A 22,730-nucleotide genomic window follows, 5' to 3' on the forward strand; every position below is an offset into this window, starting at 1 on the left:
CCCCCCGCATCTTCTCACCCACAGGAATTTTCAGATGGGTCTCATTCAAAGCCTGTGGAAGTGAATTGAAGTCTTTCCATCCTCACTGAGCTTTGGATCAGGTAATGAATGAATATTTTTGGTGCAAAAAGTTAACTTCCCTCTCTCAAAAAGAGACGTTACGAATGTAAATCCCTTATAGAGAGTTTTTACCCTTATATCACTGCAAAGACTCTCCTTGGCTTCCACATACTGACCAAGCATAAAATAGTGAATAACATTTATTTTTGAATTTATGGATTGAGTTCACAGGGATTTTAATAGCACTGGGGTTATGGAAGTGCTATTTTAATAAGGACCACAGATCATGGGCCCAAATCCTTACCTTTACCTCAAGGACTTGTAAACTCAACTATTTAACTCAAATCTCTTTATTGGAGGCCTTAGAATGTATCCACCTGGAGGCTGAAAAATTGAAAGGTAGAAGGCTGCGCAAACATGGAGTGAGGGAATTTAACCAGCAGGAATGTGGCCCATAAAATTAAACTTCAAGAACTGTTTAAGAAAAATTAAAGCTTGTGCAACAGCTGGGGTTTCTCTCCACATTAGTTCATTTCTTAGTGACTCAAATGTTATGGTTCTCATTAATATAGATTTCATTTTTGAGATCATCTTCTGTAGTGCTGTAAGTCCTATTCTGGTTGCAAAGGACAAAATCATGACTCACTGTGATCTGCTGTTGACAAATATGGCATGCTAAAACACCACCTCCCACCCTCTTTATGATATTAATATTTATTGGTGGCCCAAATAAAAAAATCTCAGATTCAAACTGCACCCCAAATTTCCCTAATCTGAATTGCCAGAATATCCCAATTTCAGACACAGTGATCAAATACCCCTGAAGTTGACAGTGACTATTCAGGGACAAAAGTAGGGGCATTTCTTTCTAAGGGGTGTATGAGAATGCCGCCAACATAAAGAAATGCACTCATGTGGTGGGCAGAATTAAAAACCAAGCTTCACTTCAATCCCACTTAGACCCTGCATATTATTCCTCCAGAACTTGGCCTCATTCTGCCTGCTCTTGACCTCAAAGGTTCACCTCCTAAGCTTTTAAAATAACTTGGTACTTATATAATTTGAAATCTAAGCTCCTGAAAAAAACCCATTGTGATAATTATGTCAGGCTCTGACAGCATTCAGAGATGGTGTTGACTGCATTTTCTAGATATAGAAAGAATTTTCATTTCTCTGTAAGTGGCTAGAAACTCTGGGTTAACTGTGTTACTAGACCAGTTAGCACTTCAGTTATATGCAACCTAAATCCATTCAAGAAGGCTAAGAAGTAGAAAAATTTATAGGAAATGGTGGAAAACAGGTTAATAGAAGTTTAGGACACAGTCCTAACATGACGACACCAAGGATGTTACAGTTTCTGCTAACTTGCAGGCAGAACCACTCATGCTTAAAATTTTGCATGCTCAGAGATACATGGAAATCAAGAGAACTGCAAAACCTTATTACTAGATTTGCAGCCGCAGATTGTTCTGTTATGTGGTGACTGTTAGGAGACTACCTGCAAAACTGCAGATGCCAATAATAATGCTTGCATCATGACAGATACCCCTGCAAGACCAGAGATCTGGTGATGAAGTCAAAAGATTAGGATTTGTTTGAGTGGCATGAGTTGCCATTTTGGGAGCTGGATTTTTACAAGTGGTTTTGAAAGTATGGCCCTACATGCATAATGCTCACTATCTCATTGTGGAGCAATGGGAAACAGTGCAGAAGTCTGGGGTTAAAGTGTGCTGCTGAAGACTTCCGAGACAGCAGAACCCGACTGGTCATCTGGACCCGTTATCTGTTGCATAGCATTGTGCACATCCCTATGTTCTACAGACTGTGTGCTCATTGCCCAGGACTTGCCCTCTTCATCCAGAAATGTTGTTTTATAAGGCTCCACATGTATCCTATGGACATTCTGTCTTGATTCCTCATACTTGCCTTTCCCGTCTTCTGGAAGGCTGGATGCATGAGGTAAGAAAGTGCTCCGAGACCCATCGATGGGAATTTTTAACTGCTCACTGGAGGTAGGTTCTTGAGACAGATCTGAAGATCGCATGAGATGCTGAGTATACACGCCTTCAGACAGAGAGCCAGCCTGTGTCTCGCTGTGCACACGCAGCCAACGATGATGCCGGCTGAAGTAGTTGTAATGCTGATGTTTCCCTAGCTTTTTTTTCCCTAAAAAGCTCAATGGCTGCTTGGAGCTAGAGGACTTGTCTATGCTTTTCGATGTAAGCCCTGACATTGTTAGATTGCTCATATAATCTGTGCAACATTCAGCATCAGTATCAAAGGCACTACACTCTGTCAGGCCTTCTTTCAATGTTAGGCAAGGCTTCATGTCGTGGACTTGGAGAACATCAGGTGCACTGCCACCCAGGCCACTGCCCGCCTGCTGGGATATGTCATGTGAGGAGGAGTAAATCAGGTCTAATTCTCTGGGGCTTAATGCATCACTGGAGTCATAGTCACTGTCAGTTGGAAGGAATACTTCAGAGCAGCCTTCTTCATCTGAGCAGGGCTGGGAATCTGCAAAGAGAACTGATTAACACTAAGACAAGCACAGGAAAGAAATTGCTTAACTGTCATTTATGTATTTTTTTTCTTAATTTAGGTGACAGCAAAGACAGTAGTCAGGGAGGATTTACGGATGTGTTAGAGAGGTGGTGGTAGAATTAGGAAAACCCAGAAGGATTCATTTATTATATTAAGTACAGGGAAGAACTTGAATTTGAATTGGGACTAAGTTCTGAAAGGATCTGTTTTCTTCTATCTTGTTTTCACCAAATTTCATAGAGATGGAGATTTGGGAGAGAGAAAAACTCTAATCCAGGTTCTGTTTTAATTGAAGAGGTCAGTTGAGTTACTCCAGGTTTATACCTCTGTAACTGTGAGTAGGGTGCAACTGTACATGTGTGTAAGAGGTTTGAGGCAAGACAGGGAGGTAGATGAACAAAAACTACCCTTTTGCCTGTCAGGTGCATTATGTATCTTCAAATCCAAAGCAGGCGCACATAATTCAAATGTGAATTTGTTGACCAAAATGCACACTGGCACTGAAATCACTGCTGTCTTTTGGCTACAGAAGGATCAATGACATAATAAATAGTGGCATATGTGATAGAATGGATTGATGCTCCACTGCCCTGGATAGTTAATATTAGATCCAAGGAAAAAACCATAGATTTTATACAGTGCTGACTATTCGCTCTTGACCTAGTGCAAATTACCATATAGCACAGCAATAATGAATCAAGCCCATGCAGGACAAGATAATTCTAGGTTACATGGTGCCAGCACTAAGGATTATTCTGCATTCATGGTCTGTAATACAGGGAAAAAATTAGCTCAGGGAGAGATGCTGAGAAAGAACACCGCTGTGTAATGGAGCGAATCAAAGCACCATCGTCTTTGGGTTTCTTTTCTTTTAACCTAATCTAATCAGAGTAGATTTATTCATTTTTCTTAACTGTATAAAACTGCCAATTTGAAAAAACAAATTATTATTACCAAAATGGTCATGGCAGTTGTTTAACGCAGCATCTGTTGCTTTTGTTTCTACTGTTTCATTTACTCGTTGCTTAAAGACAGCTCAGCAGAATGGTGGTTTACGTTTTTCTCCAAAGTCCTTATTCTATTAGCAAATTAGGTGTTACTGTTTAATTTGCTTCATCTTTATTTGCTGTGATCCATTTCTTTCATCAGTTTAATTTTCCAGCTGTTCAGAGAAGCAGTAATGGTCAATGAGGTGGATACTTATTTGTGTAATTCTGTGTTTTAAAGTGCTTGTCTAAAACACTGAGAACAGTGAGGTATGTGAAAATCACTGTTAAATCAAACTGGACTGTTGGCACTAAAATTTGCTCTATCAAAACAAAGCAAGAGGAGCATGAGAAAGAATTGCTCCAAAACAGAGGAGCAGTCAAAGCATGGAAAGAAAATGGCTGTAATATCAGAGAAACAGAAGGTGACAAATGGAGACCATGAAAAAGTCTGACTTAGATTCCGGGCAAATTATTAGAAACTACGGTGAAGAATAGATAGACACATGAGTGATGAGAAAGGGTCAATAGCTTTTGCTTAGTAACTCATGTCTCACCAGTCTAATAAAACTCTGAACACGTGCACAATTAATACACAGGCATCCTTAGATTTCTGAAGAGCTTTTGACAAGGTTCTTTACCACAGGTTCTGAAGCAAGGAAGCTGTAATTGAGATAAAGAGAAAGCTCCCTCCATATATTGTTGGTGTAGACAACAAATGAAGTAGTCAGCTTTCACTATGGAAGGATTTTACTAATTCTGAACATCATGGAGAAGTCAGTGATAACACTTGTCCCTTCCAACCTGTTCATTAAATGATCTGGAACAGTGAGGTGACAAAGTTGGCTGATGATAAGTGATGATTCTGAGTAGTTGAAAACAAAAAATGTAGAAGGATCTCAGGATATTGAGTGGTGAATGATTGTTAAAATGATTGTTACAATACCTTTGCAGGTATGGGAAAAAATTTACTCCTTTTATAAAAACACATACAAGAACTGTTATAATTAAAAGTGAGTTCAAAGATTTTGCTTGACGAACAAAGAAAAATTCTCTTACCACTCACAGCTTTTCTCCTCTGGATTCTAGCCTCAGGTGAAGGGGGAGGTGAAGGAAGACAATCTAGATGTGAAGAGGTTGAACTGATTTTCTTCTGAGAGTGTTCTTCTGAAAGATCCACTAGCTTCTTTATGGGTAGGCCAGCTGCTGGCTGCTTGTATCTTGCATACTGCAGTGCTTCTGTGATCCATCTCATTTCCCTCCAGATCTCATCAATTTGCTGTAGAGAAAAAAAAGGTGAAAAAGTACAGTTAAGTCTGTGTATTAATTTTACCTAAGTGTGTACTTTCTTCAAGTGCCCAAGTAGGTGTGTAGTCACTGCCAACAGAGAGAAGCAGGATTCCCTGGCAGGACACCTCAGATTTAGGTGGTCTGAACTGCCTTTGGTTAGGTGCTTGTTCTCCTCCACCACTGCAGAGGGTGCTTGGGGCCACCAGACTCTCAAAATAGGTACCTCAATTAAGAATCTGTAGTTAGGAGGGTTGAATCCAGGCCTAAACTCTGACATGGAAAGAAAATGAAAATTGTCTTTTGATGGAGTAAAAAATTTGATCAATTTTGTAGCACACTTGAAAGTTGGCTTCATTCTGTACTGGAATGAAAGCAAGGCTTCTTGTGCATCCTTGCAAACCCAGGATTATGTTCAACAGCAGAGTGCTCAGATCAAACCTAGTTTTTGACTAGAAGAATATACATACATGGAGGGTTGAAGCACAGCTATGAGCCAAACTGCAGGTTTCTCCCTTATCATCACATTGGTCTGCATACATTTTAAGAGCATAAATCTACACTAAGACAGTTCTAACACATGCCTGTTGATGGCAATAAGAGACAAGTGCTAAATCAATAGCATGATATAGCTTTAAGTATCTATGCAGAGAGGAAAGATACTGTTTAAAGTGGGTCTTGAGAGTCTTTTGATAATGGAACACTTTTAACATCTTCAGGCAATTCAAGATCTTTGATGACTGAGCAAATGTTGCTGCAACCAGCAAATGACAGTAGCTATAATATCCTTCTGCTGCAGTATCCTTTCGAAAACTTCCCTTGTATTTCTCTTCCTACAGAAGATTCTGCATCTGAAGAAGTGAGCCTTCACATTAATATTGCAGTTGTTAAGGGAAACTGCTTTGCAGTTACACAAGCTACATTCTGCAAGAACGCAGAGTGAAATACCTGGGTCAGTAAATGGATAGGCAAAAGTGGGTCGTACTTTGTGCAGTCAGTATTATCAAATAGGGAAGTAACAGAGGGATCAGTGAAAAGGGGACTGCAGACTGATATTCTAAGATGAGTTCTTCAGCACATACTCAGCTGGAGATACTTCACAAAACGCACATCCAAAGTGTGAAATTTATTGCCAAAGGATACTGTAGATGCCAGATTAGCTAGGGTAGTTCTTGATGAGCTGTGTTGGAGACGGGATAGCTGGATAGATGGATCTTTGTTTTGACCTAGTATGGCCATTTTTATGTAAAGGTGAAATCCCAGCTCCAATCATGTCAGTGCAAAACTTGCCACTGAGTTAATCTGAGCTAAGAATATACACTGATAAGAATAGCAAATGATTCAGAGATTAATTTGTAATCCTACATCATTTCAAGACTTCAGTGTAGCTCCATGAAGAGAATGCCAGTTAGCAAACATCTCACCTATTTGATTTTGGAGATTTTATGTTTCCTTTCTGTGATTCTTCCTCAACCCCAAACAAAAGTCATATTGCATGCAGTTTAATAAAATGCAAATCCTGTTGGTTTTCTCCCTGATGCCATTCTGCAGTGTCTCCTGGGATAATGGATCAGTCATTTTAATGAACTGTGGTTCTTTTACACTTTAGGAACATTTGAAGCATTACGCTATATAAATTACAGCTTAACTTCAGTTTTAGTTTCAGTGTCTGTAGATTTCTTCTCTTGCTGTGTAACATTCTAGTAAAGACTCCAAGTACCTTATCTGCTGGTTGGTTTTTTTTTTTTTCTAATTTTTACTTTTCAGTTGCCCTCTGACTCCTTTTCAGAACTGCATTTATATAGACTCCCTTGCTCTTTACAATGTTTGGTTTGTGTAGTGACTTCAACACTGTCTTAGATCTAGGATCACACAAATGCTCTTGCGGTTTTGTGGTCACCACTGAAGATTGCGGTATGTGGTGGGCTGAGATATTTTTGCCAATAGGTGGAATACAGCTGGTTTTCATTTGAGAGGAAACCTGACAAGGCTAATACACTGTCACAATAATTCAGCACAAAACACTGAAGTTTAAAATGTTCTCCCATATTTTCCCAGCATATATATGTGACTCAAACACTTTGGAGAAGAGGAACACAGAACTGTCTATACAGTGCATGCATATTAATATACATATACTTATTTTTGATGTGAAGGATAAAATTTTTCCAAATTCTCCTGTACACTGGGAAAAAGCTAGATTTTCTGAGTGTGAGAATGAGAAGATGAGGAGGAATGAGATGATTGAGCAGTGAAAATGTAATGGAACATTCCTCTCTGCCCTGCTGCAGGTTGCCAAAAGCTCTAAAGTGGACAAGGCCAAGGGGATCTGAATTCAGAGCAAAGAGGAACAGAAATACTATCATCTTGTCCATAATTATGGAGGGCCAAACGTATTATCAATGGAATAAATGATTGTATTGGCCCCTATTCCAACAGAAGGTTGCTTGAATATTAAGAATACAGAGCTGTAAACTTATCTGCACCTCACTTGTAGAAAGACAGATCAACCATGTCCATAGATGCACTCTGCAAAGGGCATAAGTTTTACCTATAAATAACCAATTGCCAAAATGGTTTGCAAAAGGACAGGCCTTGCTATGCTGCACAATGGGGTGTGGTTCGAAGATCCCCGAGTTGAGCAGGTAAAGTCCTGATCTGGGAACAGTACAGGAAAATCAGTGTGAGAGACAGAGAATAAGCAAATTAGACAAGTATGATAACATTTGTGATCCTTCTGCATTCGGGGACTGAAGCAGTATCACTGCATGGTGCTGGACAGACTTACAGATGCTTTTGGGGCTAGCTTTCCATCTTAAATGCAGAGCTGCTTTCTTCACTGTGATATTGTTGATGAAGATTGCCTCCACAACCTAGTTTGAATTTTCATTTTAATTTTTTTAATTGGCAACTTATCATGGTGAAAAATGTTCTCAATTCACAAAGACAGAGAAAAACTATTACACAAATGAATGCCCAAGCATGGTACTAGCTTACCTTACATTAGAGGGGAGTGAGTTTTACAAGCAGACTGACACATTTCTTTATAACCGTCTAGTATAACTGTCATTTGATTTTACCCATAAAAATCCTTGTATAAAAGCAACAACTAAGGAAATCATGTTCTGGGTTTGAATTTCATAAAAACAGAATTGCACTTTTGATACAACTGCTCTTTTTATGATGTCTGTGAATAATTCTCCATTTAGATTTCAAATTACAACCCTATGCAATTTTTAAGAAAGCCACCTTAAAATGTCCTTGGAATAGTCAGAAACAGACTATTACCTGTATGTAGTCTATAACTTGCTGGTGTCTTTGTTTGGCTGCAGCGACTTCACTGTCTGAAATTGCTTCCCTTAGGGATTGCTGGGTTTTCAGAGAGTCCAGCTCTATGACAGCAGAAAGGCGGCAATACAGGCTTATAAATTTTTCCTTGTAACAGCAAAAATGAACTGTGAAAAGACCAAGTGCAAAGGAAACATTGTTATATTCTGGTTATGAAATATGAAATCCTTAGCTTTCAGAACACAAATTTTATTAAATGTAATTACTAACCCTGGATGGGTTACTTTAAGCTAGAAATAAATAATACAGGCTCTAATTCTCCTCTCATTTACACTGGATTTACTCTGTAACTTCAATGATTTCAAAAGAGTCATTTCTAATTTATATCTAAGTGAAGGGATAATCAGGTCCTTAGTATGCAACTCCAGAGGCTATCTTGCCCTTGATAGCTTTAATCAGAAAGGCTGTTTCTGAGGCTTTTATAGCTCATCATTTCTTTTATCAAGAAAGTACTGACATGACTGGAAAATGGAACTCATCTTTTATTTTTTCTAATAGAGTGTTTTAGAAAGAAAGTATCATTTTGAAGGATGATAACTTCCTCTTGGGCTAGGCTAGCTTAAATCAGTAACTTAAATGTAAATGACTCAGCAGTAAAAGCATTTCAGTGATATCAGAGTTTGGGTGAAACAATTAAAACTCTTTTAGGTGTTATCACACATCATCCTCTGAACTCTCATGCAGGAGGGTAACACAGAAAGTTCAGACATGACCTCTTGCTTTGTGTAATTTGACTTTGGAATAGCACAGAGCTACCCAATCTACCTCTAAAAGAGGTAACTAGATAACAGAGACAGAACAGCTACAGTGCCATGGAGCTTCACAAATGTTAATTTACCTGGCCTCTTAAAGCTACATTATTCTAGAACCTGCAATTGCTCAGGCAAAACTTACCAGTTCTCTCTACAAACTGCAGTACAGACATAGAAAAACTTGCTGAGGGAGAACAAATTTTCAGAAATACTTCCCCATTCATTGGTGCTTCAATAAATGCAAGCATACAGCGTGATCTTGTTATAGCAACGAATGCCAGTTGGCTTACTACTGCTACTTTTCTGGATTGTGGCATGATATTTTTCAGGGTGTTTCAAGAGTAAATTGCATAGATTCTTCTTGTCATAAATATTAAAAAAAGAAAAACGGTGTCACATGTCTACTTATCCCTTGCAAACAACATGATAAGAATAATTGAGAAGAATTTCTCAAACTAAGAAATCCAATCACAGAAACATCAGCAGCATAACAATAAAGGCCTAATCTGAACATAGAAATCCCACAAAAAAAGAGTGAAAGAAAGAATTCTACCTTCTGGTTTCTCAATGATTCCTAGATATTGCAGGGATCTAGTCTGAATAGTGTGTGGTCTTACAGTATATATGCCATATGTGGTGGACTCTTGAGTGAATTACAGCCGCGGTTTCAGCTTCAGTGCTGAAGTTTCTAGCCTTTGTGGTTTTAAGTCAGACCCTTTAATGTTACTTTAACAAATGTTACTTCAACATAGTCTTTTGTGGTTATGCAATTATATAGTTGGTAGCCACCAGCTAATGGGGAATGGAAGCTTCTAATATTTGAGATGTGAATCACAGTCACTTTATAGAACATCAGGGATACATATATAATAAGTCATATAGAAATGTCATCTGCCTTTGGCCAGATGATTGCTTACTTAAAAAAAACACTCAAAAGTAAAACTCAGCTTTCCATACTATTTTCTCCACCATGAACTGCTTTCCCACTGCAGTAACATTGCTAAACAGAGAGGTCTGCATCCAGAATGCCTTTTGAGAGATGACTTTGTTGCGTGTTTATCTGCACCACATCATCCCATTCAGTGTCTATTGCTTTGTTGGACTGATGCAAACTATGTCCCAGAAGTGAGAATGACTCCTGCCCCCAGCCTGTGTACCACATAATGAGAGTTAAATAGTCTGCAAAACCTCTAGTGTGGAGATTAATTTCACCAGAGATGAATATGCTTCATGCATTAATTTGCACGGTGAATGCAGCAGTCACCTCTCACAGTGAGAAATTATATACTCAATACACAGAGTCTAACCGTAGACTTCAGGGTTGTGTGTCAAGAGGATCTGTCTTTAGGGCACGACAGCCATGGCCATATGGCCCAAAGCACTGAACTAACTCTTCTAGTTCAATTATGTTAGTCTTCTTTTGAAGGGGTAACTTTTCCTTGGCAGACTACACCAGCTCATGTATTGTCTGTCTGTACCACTCATAATTTTATGGCAGCTCAGCTGTCATCTGTCCTCCCACAACCAGCATAAAAACCCAAAGTTGTCGCAGGCACCACTTTGTGTGCTCTGGCTGATGTGGCATAAACACAATCCTATATTCCTGCCTGATCCAAATGAAATTTTTGTTGCTGGATGATGGTAGGTCGCAGATCTATTGTGACTGCAGAAATGTAGTCTTGGTAAGACCCTCCATTAACGTCTAATCATTGTTCTCATACATTAGTGACTCTAATAGCACTTAGCAATGACATATAGGAAATAGGATGGTGCTGATAATGGTGTCACATAAACACCTGAGAGAGCTGTCACTGAGGACACAGTTGCCACTAGAGACCTATTCTGTAGTGGCTCCTTGTGTACTGACACCCATCAGTTTTGGCTTGTATCTTTTTCTCCTCTCCAAGGCAGAGGATAGAAAGATATCCAGTTTTACAGGCCAGAAGGAAACAGAGGACACTAATGTGTAAGGCTCAGCTGTCCCCATACTTTTAATATTCTTTCTTAAAAGAACTATTAAGTCTTTATGAGCTGCTTTTATGTGGAACCTTTCTTTTCTCTGTGGACCAAAGAAGAAGAAATGAGAAATAGAGGACCTTGAAGCTAAAGCATCTTATGTCTTCTGTGAGACTGCTGGAAAACTCTGGTTTGGGGAATTCTTACCTGGTCAGCAATGCCACGGAACAAGAGGGCTCAATCTGCCACAGCACAGGATGTGCTCCCTAAAGAAATAGATTCAAGTCCAGTGCTTTGGCATTTTTCACAATAGGCTTTTTCTGTACCACAGCAATAGGACTGAGTCTCCTGCATTTTTTTAGGAATCAGAAGGAAAAAGATGACCCTTATGTGGGAAACTCTAGTCAGACCTTTCACAAAGCTGTGAGGGAGTCAGCCCTTGAGTAGAACTATCTGCAGTCAGGAACTGCAAAAATTCTCCTCTACAAAACTGGTGATTATTCTTGTGACAATTTAGAGGGACGTATTTTTTCACCTCCTTTCACACTCCAACCTTGCTAAGTTGTGTGTGATTTTTTGGTTCTGTTTTTTAAAGAACATCATCTTCCAAATAATCTTAAAGACACATACTGGATAACTGTGGGCTTTGCTCTATGCTTTGCATTTCAGTAACGATTGCTACAGTATAGGCTTTAACCACTCTGCTCTCTCTGTAACTTGTACACAGTCATAGGTAGTGTTGTTGCCAAAGCCATCATGTGATTTATTGACTCTCCACTGGGACAAGGGGGAAAACAGATACAACTTTGTGATTTTATTATAAGGAGACTGGGTTAATATTTCTAGGTGAAGCAAGCTACTATACCGAGTTCAAACATCTGAAGAGGGAGGTTAAGAAATCCTGAGTGTGGGGTGTAAGGATTATTCTGTCCTGGGGCAGTGCAGACGTCGTCTGAGGCGGGGAGCAGGAGAAGAAAGGAGACATTGTGACCCAGTTCCAACACCTCCTGTGTATACAGACGGAAGTGCTTAGCCTGTAGAGGGACACGCGCAGGGGAAGAAATAGGAGAGAATTACAACATGGCACTTATATAAACAACACCCCAAATGATATAAAACATTAAAGAAAATTTGCACAACATCAAGCTCGGAATTTTTATAAAACATAAATATTTGGGGGGGGGGGCCTAAATGTGGGTTCATGTCACTACATAAAATAAAGATTTAAAGCTGCAATGTTCCACATTAAAACAACACACACAGGCACAACCCCCCTGAAAACAACATTTATGTTTCTTATTAGGCAGAAAATGATCACATGCCATGTGCTTTTCAAGATTATGATTGCATAATTATGTGAAAACATGAAAATGGATTCAATTAAAAACCTTTAAGATTCAATTTAGGGTTGGTTAAGAGAAATATGCAGCTTTCCCTCAACACAGCACTGAAAAGGTTTAACAAGTGCTGCAGCAAGAGAAAATGGCACACACAGGAGTTGGCCTGAGGCTGCTGTAGAGCTGCTGTGTGCAGCACTGCATTTTACCCTGGGTATGTACCAGTGTCACTGTCTGTGATTCTGTTTACCACAAAAATAATAAAAATACATAAATAAATCTGTTGAATTAAAAATTCAATTCATTAACATAGAATTTTGGTCCTGCATCATCGGAACATTTACAACTATGTTTAACTGCAAGGTCATGTTTATGTCTATCTCTCATGCACAATAGATGAGCTTAAACGCTTGGCTGAACTGCAGCCTAAGGAACATATTGCACATTGATTTAAATATTTTAGTCCCTAGCTCAAAAAAAAAAAAAAAAAAAGCCACAAAAGCTATAACCTCCAAGAAAATACACTAGCATAGAGACCTGCACAGAGCCCTAGTGAATTAGAGTGATTGACCACAAGGCAGCACACCATCTGTCTCAATTTTAGATTTACTTGAGTCTTACTTGGCTCTTCCCAGGCTAGAAGGTGCAGCACTGATGGATTCCTTTTTAAAAGCAAAGCCTAAACCTTTCAAAATCAAGAAATGTAGAACCAGATTAATTTATTTTAAGGCTATTTCTTTCTAGCTGCACAAACAGACCTTGAAGTGAATATAAAGATGATTTACTTCTACTTTAAGCCGTCTTTACCCTTGTAGACCAAAATAAAATGGAATTCATGTAAACAAGAAACAAACTCCTTAGCTTATTTTTTCATGGATCTTTCACATCATAGATTATCCTCCCTGACTTTATTTATTCACATATGCATTTCTTGTACCTAAATGTAAAGCCAGAAGCCAGATACCTCTCCTCACCCACAGCAATCTGGAGGTCTGGAACTATGTGTTTTAGAAGTGCTACGTTTATCTGTGTGTAAAAGAATAGCAAAACACTGTGTCTTCAGCAGGCCTTTCATACACTCTCACTATTGCCTCTAAAAGAACAGTCAATTGCCTGGCTTGCCTGCCTGTTTCTCTTTGCCAGCTGGGTAAAGGTGCTTGCAACTACTTTTTTCATGCAAAAGTGCTTATTTGCACCTGCCTGAAGTTGCACAAACATGCTAACAGATGCAAAAATAGGAACTAATTGAAAATGTGTCTCTTAATCCTTGTATGTTCAAATATGCAGGAAAATATGTGTTTTATTGAAGATGTTCCACACACACATACTTAGAATAACGGAATACAAAACTTCTCTGCTTTTCTTTTCTTGCAACCGTAACGTTTAATCCCTACTTGCAAGTTACACAGTTTGTAGCTTTTAGTTGTGTTCTTAAGAATCAGTTTTTAAAAAGGTGATAAATACCACAAAGGAAAATACCTGATGCAGAGGTAGATTGATCTGTTTAAGGAGAGCTTTCACTGCCATCTGGAGCTCATACAAGAACAATTGAGTAGGGCAGTCTGAAGTATGATCCATACTTTCCACAGATTCTGAGCCAGAAAGTGTTTGGATCCATTCCCACTCATCTCTGTATGTTGAGTCAAGTTAAAATTAGAAATATAACAAAAGTTCAGTGCACAAGCAGGAATTCAGTGTATGTGCATTTGGGATCTGTTGATAGTTTAATCCTCGTATAGCAAAACATTCTAAACTTGTGCAGTCTTGATTGTTTGTGGTTAAAAATCTAACTTTGAAAAGTTTAATTTTTCTAGCACATGTACATCAGGCTGAACATTCCTTGCAAACCTCTGAAAGTCCAACTGCCTTTGAAATATTTCACTAAGGCTTCCCACTCCAAGTTTTCTTTTTCACATACTTCATTCCCTATCTACCACAATATTTTAAAAAGCATGCATTGGAAATGACAACAGTGACAATTAGCAGGAAGTTTAATTTCTGTGGCAGACTCTCTTGTACTCACTGGAGCCAAAGAACTTCCTGGTTTGCTTGACATATATCCATTTTAGACCTGATAAATATGGGAATCATCTTTCTGGATCAAATCCTTAATTCACCCTGCCCAGTATTCAGTCTTGAAAAGCAGCCAGCACCAACCATTCAAGAAAAAAATGTACAGGAAACCCCACTACAAGATGAGTAATAGATGTGGTACAATTTGCTCCTAAATAAAGATCTGATCTTAAACTTCAAGAGTCAGAGATGGTTATAAACTTTGAAGCACTAGGCTTTATATTCCTTCCAAAATTTTTGTTAGTATTAACTACTACATTCTGGATATCCTTGTTATCCATATAGATATCCAGTTCCTTTTTCCTCATGCAAAATTATCAATTGGTTGCTGAAATGATATGGGATTAAAAAGCTCCAGAAAAAAGCCAATAAAATGTGTTGCCCACTAGGCAAGGACTAAGCAGTACAAATAAGTGCACTTGCCCAATAGATAAGGGAAGCAATGAACAAAGGGGAAAATGGCTTTCCCAGAGCACAGTAGTTCAATGACTGATAGCATTTGTCTGAATATGTGTTTTTAATTGCTGTATGTTTGCTGTGGATTAGAGTGAGAAACCAGATACTACACAAGAGAATACACAGAAAAATCACCAACACCAACACCCCATGGTCAGTGCAAATCAATAGAAAGGCTGACATTGAATTCACTGGAGGCTGAATCAAGGCTGCAGGCTATGAGCTTCCTAACAGATATATGGAAGATCATTACCACTGTGCAGAATTTGAGCAACCACAGAATACTATCCTTAGAAACCAGTGGGCTCATATGTATGTGTTCTGGATAGGCCTTCAGATTGCTGGGAAGACCCAGGTGCACCTGTTTAGTTCAGTGCTGATCTCTATGGTGGTCCACACCTGAGCCAAACTTTGCTGGCACCTACAATTTTGCAATGGCAAAATTGCCTTAGCATTTAAATTTGATCAGTTGTTTCCAAGTTAAAACAAGTGTTCTCTCTCTACATCTGTGTGTGTGAATACGTATATATTCACTTACTTGGAGACGTTGCTGTTGTCTCGGATTTTAACATGACACAGGACATTAGGCAACTTCTGCAACACAAGCACTTTGATTTGATCCACAGAACTGCAGAGTTTAAGGTAACCCAGATACAAGCCAGGGGGGAGGCGTTGCTGACTTCTTTTGTGATAGGAAAGTATGTCCTGTTTCAAGAGAAACAGTCCTACATAAAAATCTCATTTTTTTTTCCACATAAGCAGAAGAGTTTGAGATCAAAAAGCAACAAATGTTTTTACAGCCATCTTTTTGTTTCAACAGTGTTCCCAATTTACAAAGCATTTAAGCACATGCTTAAGCATATAAATAATCTCTGGTAGTTTGGATGCACTTGGACAACTTTAAGAAAGTCATACACAGGTCCTCTAAGCTCTCCACGTCATGCAGGAATTGGCTTTAAAAAACTGAGGTTTCAATTTTCTACAACTGTAGTATTTAAACTAGCTTAAATAACACCCACCTCTGCACTCCTGTCTGATCATTTCAGCAGTGAGCTGGTTCAGGGAACTGATTCAGCTGAAAAACAACTCAGGGAAAGGAGCAGTCATTTTTCAGCCAGAACAGTTCCCTGGTTTGGTGCATAGCTACACAGATGGAGCAGAGCAGCATTGGGAAAAAGCTATCACCTGGAGAAGGTGGGAGAGAGGGGCTGCATAAGGCAGTACGGTCACCAAAATATCCCTGTAGAGTCCCAGCCTGCATCTCTCAAAAACCTGTTCTGTATAATCTGCTGTCAACAGGAAGATCTCTATGAGGATGGGGGTTGGTGGTTTGCAAAATTTAATTACTGGCTGTGTTTTCTGAACAAATAGCTTTATCAAGAATAGAGCTTAGAAGGAATTAATAATGATGGTGTATTTGCTGAAGCCAGAGACGTTTTTAAGGCTATGTATAGCAGTCCCCCAAAACTACCCTAAAAATGATGTCTGCTGCCATCCTGAGAAATGTGTGCTTCTGCAATGGGTGAGTAGTAAGACACCTGGCCTTATGCTTTTAGTCTTGGAACCATCAAATTATCTGCCAGTGCTATGCTTGGCTCTGACCAATGCAATTAGACCCTCATTTTCACAAGCACATCATGAACAAAATACCCATTCGATGATTAAACAAGTAATAGAAGAAAGGGTGGGCATTAGATAGGAATGTGTAAACCATTAGGGGAACATTTTTTCCACTAGGATCTCTGTGGAAATCTGATCAGGCCTGTATTTTGGGTTTCCTAATATAAAACTTTTGCCCAGATTGACATTTTTCTACACCTTTAACACATTTTAATACATTAAATCTAACATAGATCAGGTAAGTTTTATTGTCTTTTGGAAATTTTTTAACGTTCCTAAAACCTGGTAATGTATATTTTGATTGCCTGTCAGTTTCCGGTTTGAAAAGCACAGTCTCTGCCCAAGAAAGTACCTCTAATTCAAAAATTAATCACAGCAGTCATCGTCTAGTCGAGGGTGCTAAAGAAGGGACTAAGAAAACGATTTGTCTTGTAGTATTTTGGGTAACTATGCAACTGAGTTTTAGAGAGATTGGCTACTGATGTTTTGGGAGAAATATATTGCTGTTACCTACAGAAAACATGCATTAATCTTTATGTGAACTGTCTACGTTTAACATGAGTTTACAGATGCCCTGATTCTTGAAGAGCTGAAAACCCATGGCTCTCAATGATGTTAAATGAACTGACTGCGCAAAGCAACTTCTAAGATCAATCCTTACCTTGGTATTTTTCTAATTGTGAAGTCTAGGGGCATGTTATGCAGAAATTAAAGAGGGTTATGGTCAGTAAAGAATTCTTTAGGAACTATACCAGGCTCCAAGGAACTCTGAACCCCACAGAACAAGTTTATTAAGTAGAACAGTAAGGTTTTAAACCTAGATTTAGTGTTGAAGGTTGGATGGAAAAATCTTATGGAGTGTAGCAATTGTGTCTGTATAGGTGCTTAAGAACATCCCAGAGAATTTTAAAGGTTTTTATATCCCTTGATACAGAATTCTATAGCATGGTTTCCCGAAACTGATAGAAACTACTATTCTCTGCTAGGACTTTGAAGTAATTTCTTTAGAATCTCATGGATATTTTACATAATAAGGATCTGATCCCAGACCCACTGGAAGTAATATAAGTCTTTGCTTTCAATGGGAGCCTTGCCATTAATTTTATTGGGCACTGGATTAAGGCCTAAAATTCTACAAAACTCTCCCCAAAATCAGGGCTCTGGCACAGGCTTTACAAAAGCAAATAATGTACAGTAAGAGAAGCAAAGCACTACCTGGATTGTTATAAGCAAGATGTCTAATGCTGTTGGCTCCTCTGGAGTTGAAAGAGATTTCCTCTGGCTTTGTAGTTTGGATACCTGCATCCATTTGCCATTAAAAAATGAATAAAGACTCTCCACTTCTCTTATAGTAACTATCAGCATATTGCCATGTCGATCCTTGATTGGCTCATAAAAAACTCTGCCCAAGTTGTGAGTTCCCAGCAAATTCTAGAAAACAAGCGAATTATAAAATGAAGGTTATTTATCACATATCAGGAGAGTAGTATTTTTTTGAACCTTAACTTTGTGCTCACTGACATCCGTCCTGTTGACTTCAATAAAAGCTAGACACACAGTGTTTCTCAAAATCTTGCCCTACAGTCATATCATTCAGTGGCAAAAGGAAAACTTATTCCCTAGGTTGTGTTTGTGGATTGAATTGTGGATCCTCTGATATATTTGGTCCAGCAGTGTTTAGTCCAACATTTAATGGAGAACATCAGAAAGACTATTACAACCCAATGCCTTTGTAAAAGGAAACACTGAAAAGTATTTCACTTATTTGATCAGAACTTCCTATTTTAGCCCAGTCATGTAAAGATAAAGGATGCAATTTTCAAAAGCACTCAGTGTTGGTCTAGTGGTGATTCCTTTGGTATCAATGAAGCCCTTCTGATCTGAACTTACTGAAGAGCTAGGTGCTTATCTTAACGTCCCCATAACCAAATGTCAGAGATGATACAAAATGCTTCCTCTATCCCCAAATCATTCATAATGGACACTTCAAATGTTTTCTGTTAGGGTCATTAACTATAATATCCAGTTTCTGTTCTCTGCTTTAAAATTATTCAGATTATTTTCAGGAACAAAAGCAAGAGGCCCTCCTATGTGTGTTGAATGTAAATAATTCTGGAGCTAAACTGTGGAGTGTGTTTGTGAAGGAACACAGAAGAATTTGAAAAGATGTGGACCCTTTTCCTTTTACTTCAAATTCCAAGAATGTGCTGGACAAAACCGGCAGAAACTAACAAACTGCCAGGGCAAAGCTCTTCAGGAAGATATGGGAGGATTAAAGAAAAGTAATTTTAAAAGGCTCCACATAAAATACATATTTTGGTCAAAATCCCTTTCCTCACACAGTAAGGCATCTGCTTATAGATGCAAACACACTCAATCCAGTGACCAGCCACTGAAGAGATTCCCAGATGTCTTAAAGAAAAATGCCTAACATTTAAAATATGCTCATTACTTTGCGACTTTTCAAGAGATCTACAGTAAGCTGGATAGGGATGGGAGTCGTTTAAAATGAAAACTTGAATTCACAATGTAGCCCATGGTATGTTTAGGGAAGAGCTGTAGGTTAACTTAATGACACTGTAAACAGATAAATTATCCTGAAATTATTTATCTGTACTTAGCAGGCAATATTTACTTATAAATTGTATTATTAAATTATTTATAAACTCTAGGTAGTCAGCACAGTGACTGCCCTTTATGTGGCATAACTTAGCTATTTTAGTTTATGCATCGCTCTCCAGGGCATACTTCTGATGCCTATATAACACCTCCCCTCTTCTTTTTTTAACTGTTCTGACTTTTGAGGTTAGCCTCCATAACTGATTAACACTGGGTATCTTGAGTATATATTTTGTATTAATCCATGTGTCCACAGGTGGGTCAAATCATTGCAGGTAGATGTTAGCCGTCTAGTTGTCATATTAATCACTGCAACATATGAATGTGCCTAGATGAAAACAAAGTTCTTTACTGTCACTGACTGTGTATTCTGAATGGCATCCCAGCATAGTGAATGGGGGGTACCTACTAATATGAATATGTGAGTAATTCATATGCTAAAAAAGTTTTGTGTCTGCTTAGCTTGGCAACCCATCACTTGTGTTTTGTTTGCTTTAGTTGTCTCGTGGTAACAACAGGCAAAATTACAGTCCCTGTTGTCTCTGAATCCACTGATCTAGTCCTTTAGCAGCTGTGTTGTCACTGATCTTTTCCATTCTGTCCTAAATTCCTGCGGAGTCAGTCTATTAACTGCCTCAATAAAATGTATTCAACCATATAAAGTTTATTGAGATCCTTCCATTGGTGGATCCCATTAGGCCACACACTGTTAGAGGTTGGCAGACCGGTGACAATCCCTGTGTTCACCAGGGGCCCAAGCTAACAGAACAAACATTAAGGACAATAAATTTGCCAGAAATTCAACAGAGCAATATACCACATGGACATATTTGCTGTATCTCTGTGCTTCTAGCTCTGCTCTTAACATCTCCAGTAGCAAATAATATCACAAAGTACTAGGAATCTTGGTTATCTCGAAGTGTAGTCTGTGCATACTAGCAATGCTCTGTTAAAGGCAGTCTGCACAGAGGGAATGAAATTGAGCTAACCAAAGGAATACATGCTACCTAAGCTGAGCTAACCACACCAGAGGGAACATTCAGCAGATATAGTTAAAACTTTCTCTAGTGACAGCTCAAAGGACTGACAAGCAGCTGCTGCTTAACACAGGTGGTCCTCCAATAAAGGTACAGCAGACTGGCATTCCATATATTTCGGGATACTTTGGGGAAATCAGTCAAGACAGGTGGTTGCCCAGGAAGGCTACTCTCTATACAGCATGCTTTGCCAAAAAAGGTAAAACAAACCCCACATGGATATTCTTAATAATGCCCCAAAAGTATCTGGCTCTCATAGCTGCTATAAAACCTAGCTTATTGCATTGACTGGCAATAACAAGAGGGATGGCCGTATGGCTAATACATGAGCCAAGCAATATGAAGATCTTCATTAACTCCATGACTGTACCATAGATTTTTCTGGGAAGCTTTGGTGACTTCATTCAAACAAAAGGTAGGATAAAGTGAGGCCTGGATATACTTTTTCTGTAAGAATTGTACACACATCTTTTTGAAAATGTATTTTCCCACAAAAGTAAATATTTTATGGAAGTGTCTGCCTTCCAGCTAGAGATTTTGTGTTACCATGAAACCCATTCTTCAGAAACTTTACAATAAATGGCAAAATGTTTTGCTGGAGAAAGTGTAATTACTGTTTGCATAACAAACAGTGGACTGAGACACAGAAGGATTAAGTGACCTGTTCAGTACCACTCAGGCTGTATGTGTAGCACAGGTTGGAACAGAACAGTCCTGAGAGTCACTGCTATGCCTTAACAACATGATATGAGTAGTGCATGTAGTGCTGCTGTCCTTACCACTGTGCTGAGGGGTCACCACAAGATCTATGCACCACTTAGTCTCTATTTTTAAGGGTCTAAATAGGTCTCTGACTGGTTCTCTGCACAAAGGTACATTTCACCTTAAAAATTTTGGCAGCTTAATTAAGAACTTAATGAAACATTCATTTTTATTTCCCCGCTGATGATCCACAACAGCATAGCCATCCTGTTTGTCAGACAGTGTAGTTCTGCCCTAGAAGCTGTACTTGAGCAGTTAGTAAGCCATGGGTGAATCAAGAGTACTATTTTGGCAACTTCAGCAGTCTACTTGTCCTTCCTGTTGGGGACAGAAGCTACCTACTGCTGCAGGTTCCCATGTAGCACAAGGGAGTGCTGAATCTTACCAGAGTTTAAATGCTTCATTAATATATTAATAATGAATAATTAATAGGCCTTCTAAGAGGCTTTTAAGCAGCAAATGTTAGAATTATAATTCTTAAATTCCCAATCTGCAAACCTACAGGCTTATCTGTGGTCATTATTTACTGGTTCATATGTGTTTGTTTCTTCATCTGCCGCTATTATTTCTTCCAGCTGGCAAGAGAGGCTCGGTGGCTCATTTCATTGTACATGATAACGTTGCTTCAAGAACAGGCCAGTGGGGAGTGGTGAACCATAGGACAGCTGGCAGTACTATCCCTTAGAGATCAGAAAGTCACTAAGTTAATAGCTAGACATATGCAGTGCAACCAACCTGTAGCTGTGCTGCTGCTGAAAGCATCTTTTGCCTGGCTTGAAGTGCTGTTGATGAGGACACGGATACAGACATATTCTGCCTTAGCCATCTGATATCATCCCACATACAAGACAACTGCAAAAATATATCCAGTTCAATCAGTTTTTGTTCTCAGCATTTGCAAAAGCAGAAATGAAACTAAAAGCATTTTGGACTTGGAGAAATCAGTAGATATTGCTCATTCTGAGTTTCTGCAGATGGCAATGAGTTGCCTAGATAAACATGAAACAGATATTGAATCAGACACAGAAGTTGTTCTGTAAACATCATGCACCTATTTAAATTGTTTTTTTGACTACTGTGTAAAAGTAATTTACTGTTCTTTGGGGTATAAAAAATAGTGTGAAGGTATCTTGAATGATGGCATAACCATAATACCAACTTTCAAACTTTTAGTTATTTCTTTAGGCTCTTCCTCTAAATGTTCATAAAACCTTTAGGTACCCAAGTAGCAAACACTTAGGTAGGATCACACATTTAAAAGAGTTAATTGTGCCATTGTCAGTGACCCAGTCAGAATTTAATCCATATAAATGGTTCTTGAAAATTGCATTTTAACATGAGTGAAATGTAAAGCACTTAATCATTTAGATTTTAATGACATCATTTCATATATTCAGAATGATGAGCTAAGGCCTACGCATTGCCAGCAACAAATTTGTAGAAGCAATATATGAAATTAGGCTCCTGTTACCTTTGTGAACCACAGGAAATCCTGCATAACTGAACTACTATGAGAGTCATCAATTTCCACAATTGGGATTTGATCTTCGTTGGTTACTAATAAATTGTCTTTGTAAAAAAATATAACAGATAAGTAGAGTCCCCTAAAGAAAGAAGGAAACATTGTCAGATGTTCATGTCTATTCACATCCATGCCAAATTTTAGTCAAAGAATCAAAGATACTAAGTTCTGAGGAGACAAATCAAACAATCTGCTCTTAACTTCTGTGTTATATAGATCATGCAACTTCAGCCAGTGAATTCTGAAAAATATTTGGGAAGCTTATCACTTTAGATGATGTGAGACTACAGGAATCTAAGAAATTATGAATCTGTGCAAGCCACTGACATCAGTTTTAGCAAGAATTTTGTCAGAGTAAACAGTAGAAAATG

General features: G+C 38.6%; 1 protein-coding gene across 1 annotated transcript in view; it reads right to left on the bottom strand.

The window, feature by feature from the left end:
• Positions 1-11,775: 11,775 nt before the first annotated feature.
• ANKFN1 (ankyrin-repeat and fibronectin type III domain containing 1) overlaps positions 11,776-22,730 on the bottom strand; it is a 61,876-nt gene continuing 50,921 nt past the window's right edge. Inside the window, 6 exon segments of the mRNA XM_010578748.1 lie at positions 11,776-11,967; positions 13,750-13,900; positions 15,338-15,504; positions 17,635-17,850; positions 21,573-21,689; positions 22,309-22,441. Of these exon segments, the coding sequence (XP_010577050.1) occupies positions 11,776-11,967; positions 13,750-13,900; positions 15,338-15,504; positions 17,635-17,850; positions 21,573-21,689; positions 22,309-22,441 (976 nt within the window).

This window comes from Haliaeetus leucocephalus, unplaced genomic scaffold (assembly GCF_000737465.1).
Source record: "Haliaeetus leucocephalus isolate CR32 unplaced genomic scaffold, Haliaeetus_leucocephalus-4.0 Scaffold646, whole genome shotgun sequence".
In the NCBI taxonomy this organism is placed as follows: domain Eukaryota; kingdom Metazoa; phylum Chordata; class Aves; order Accipitriformes; family Accipitridae; genus Haliaeetus; species Haliaeetus leucocephalus.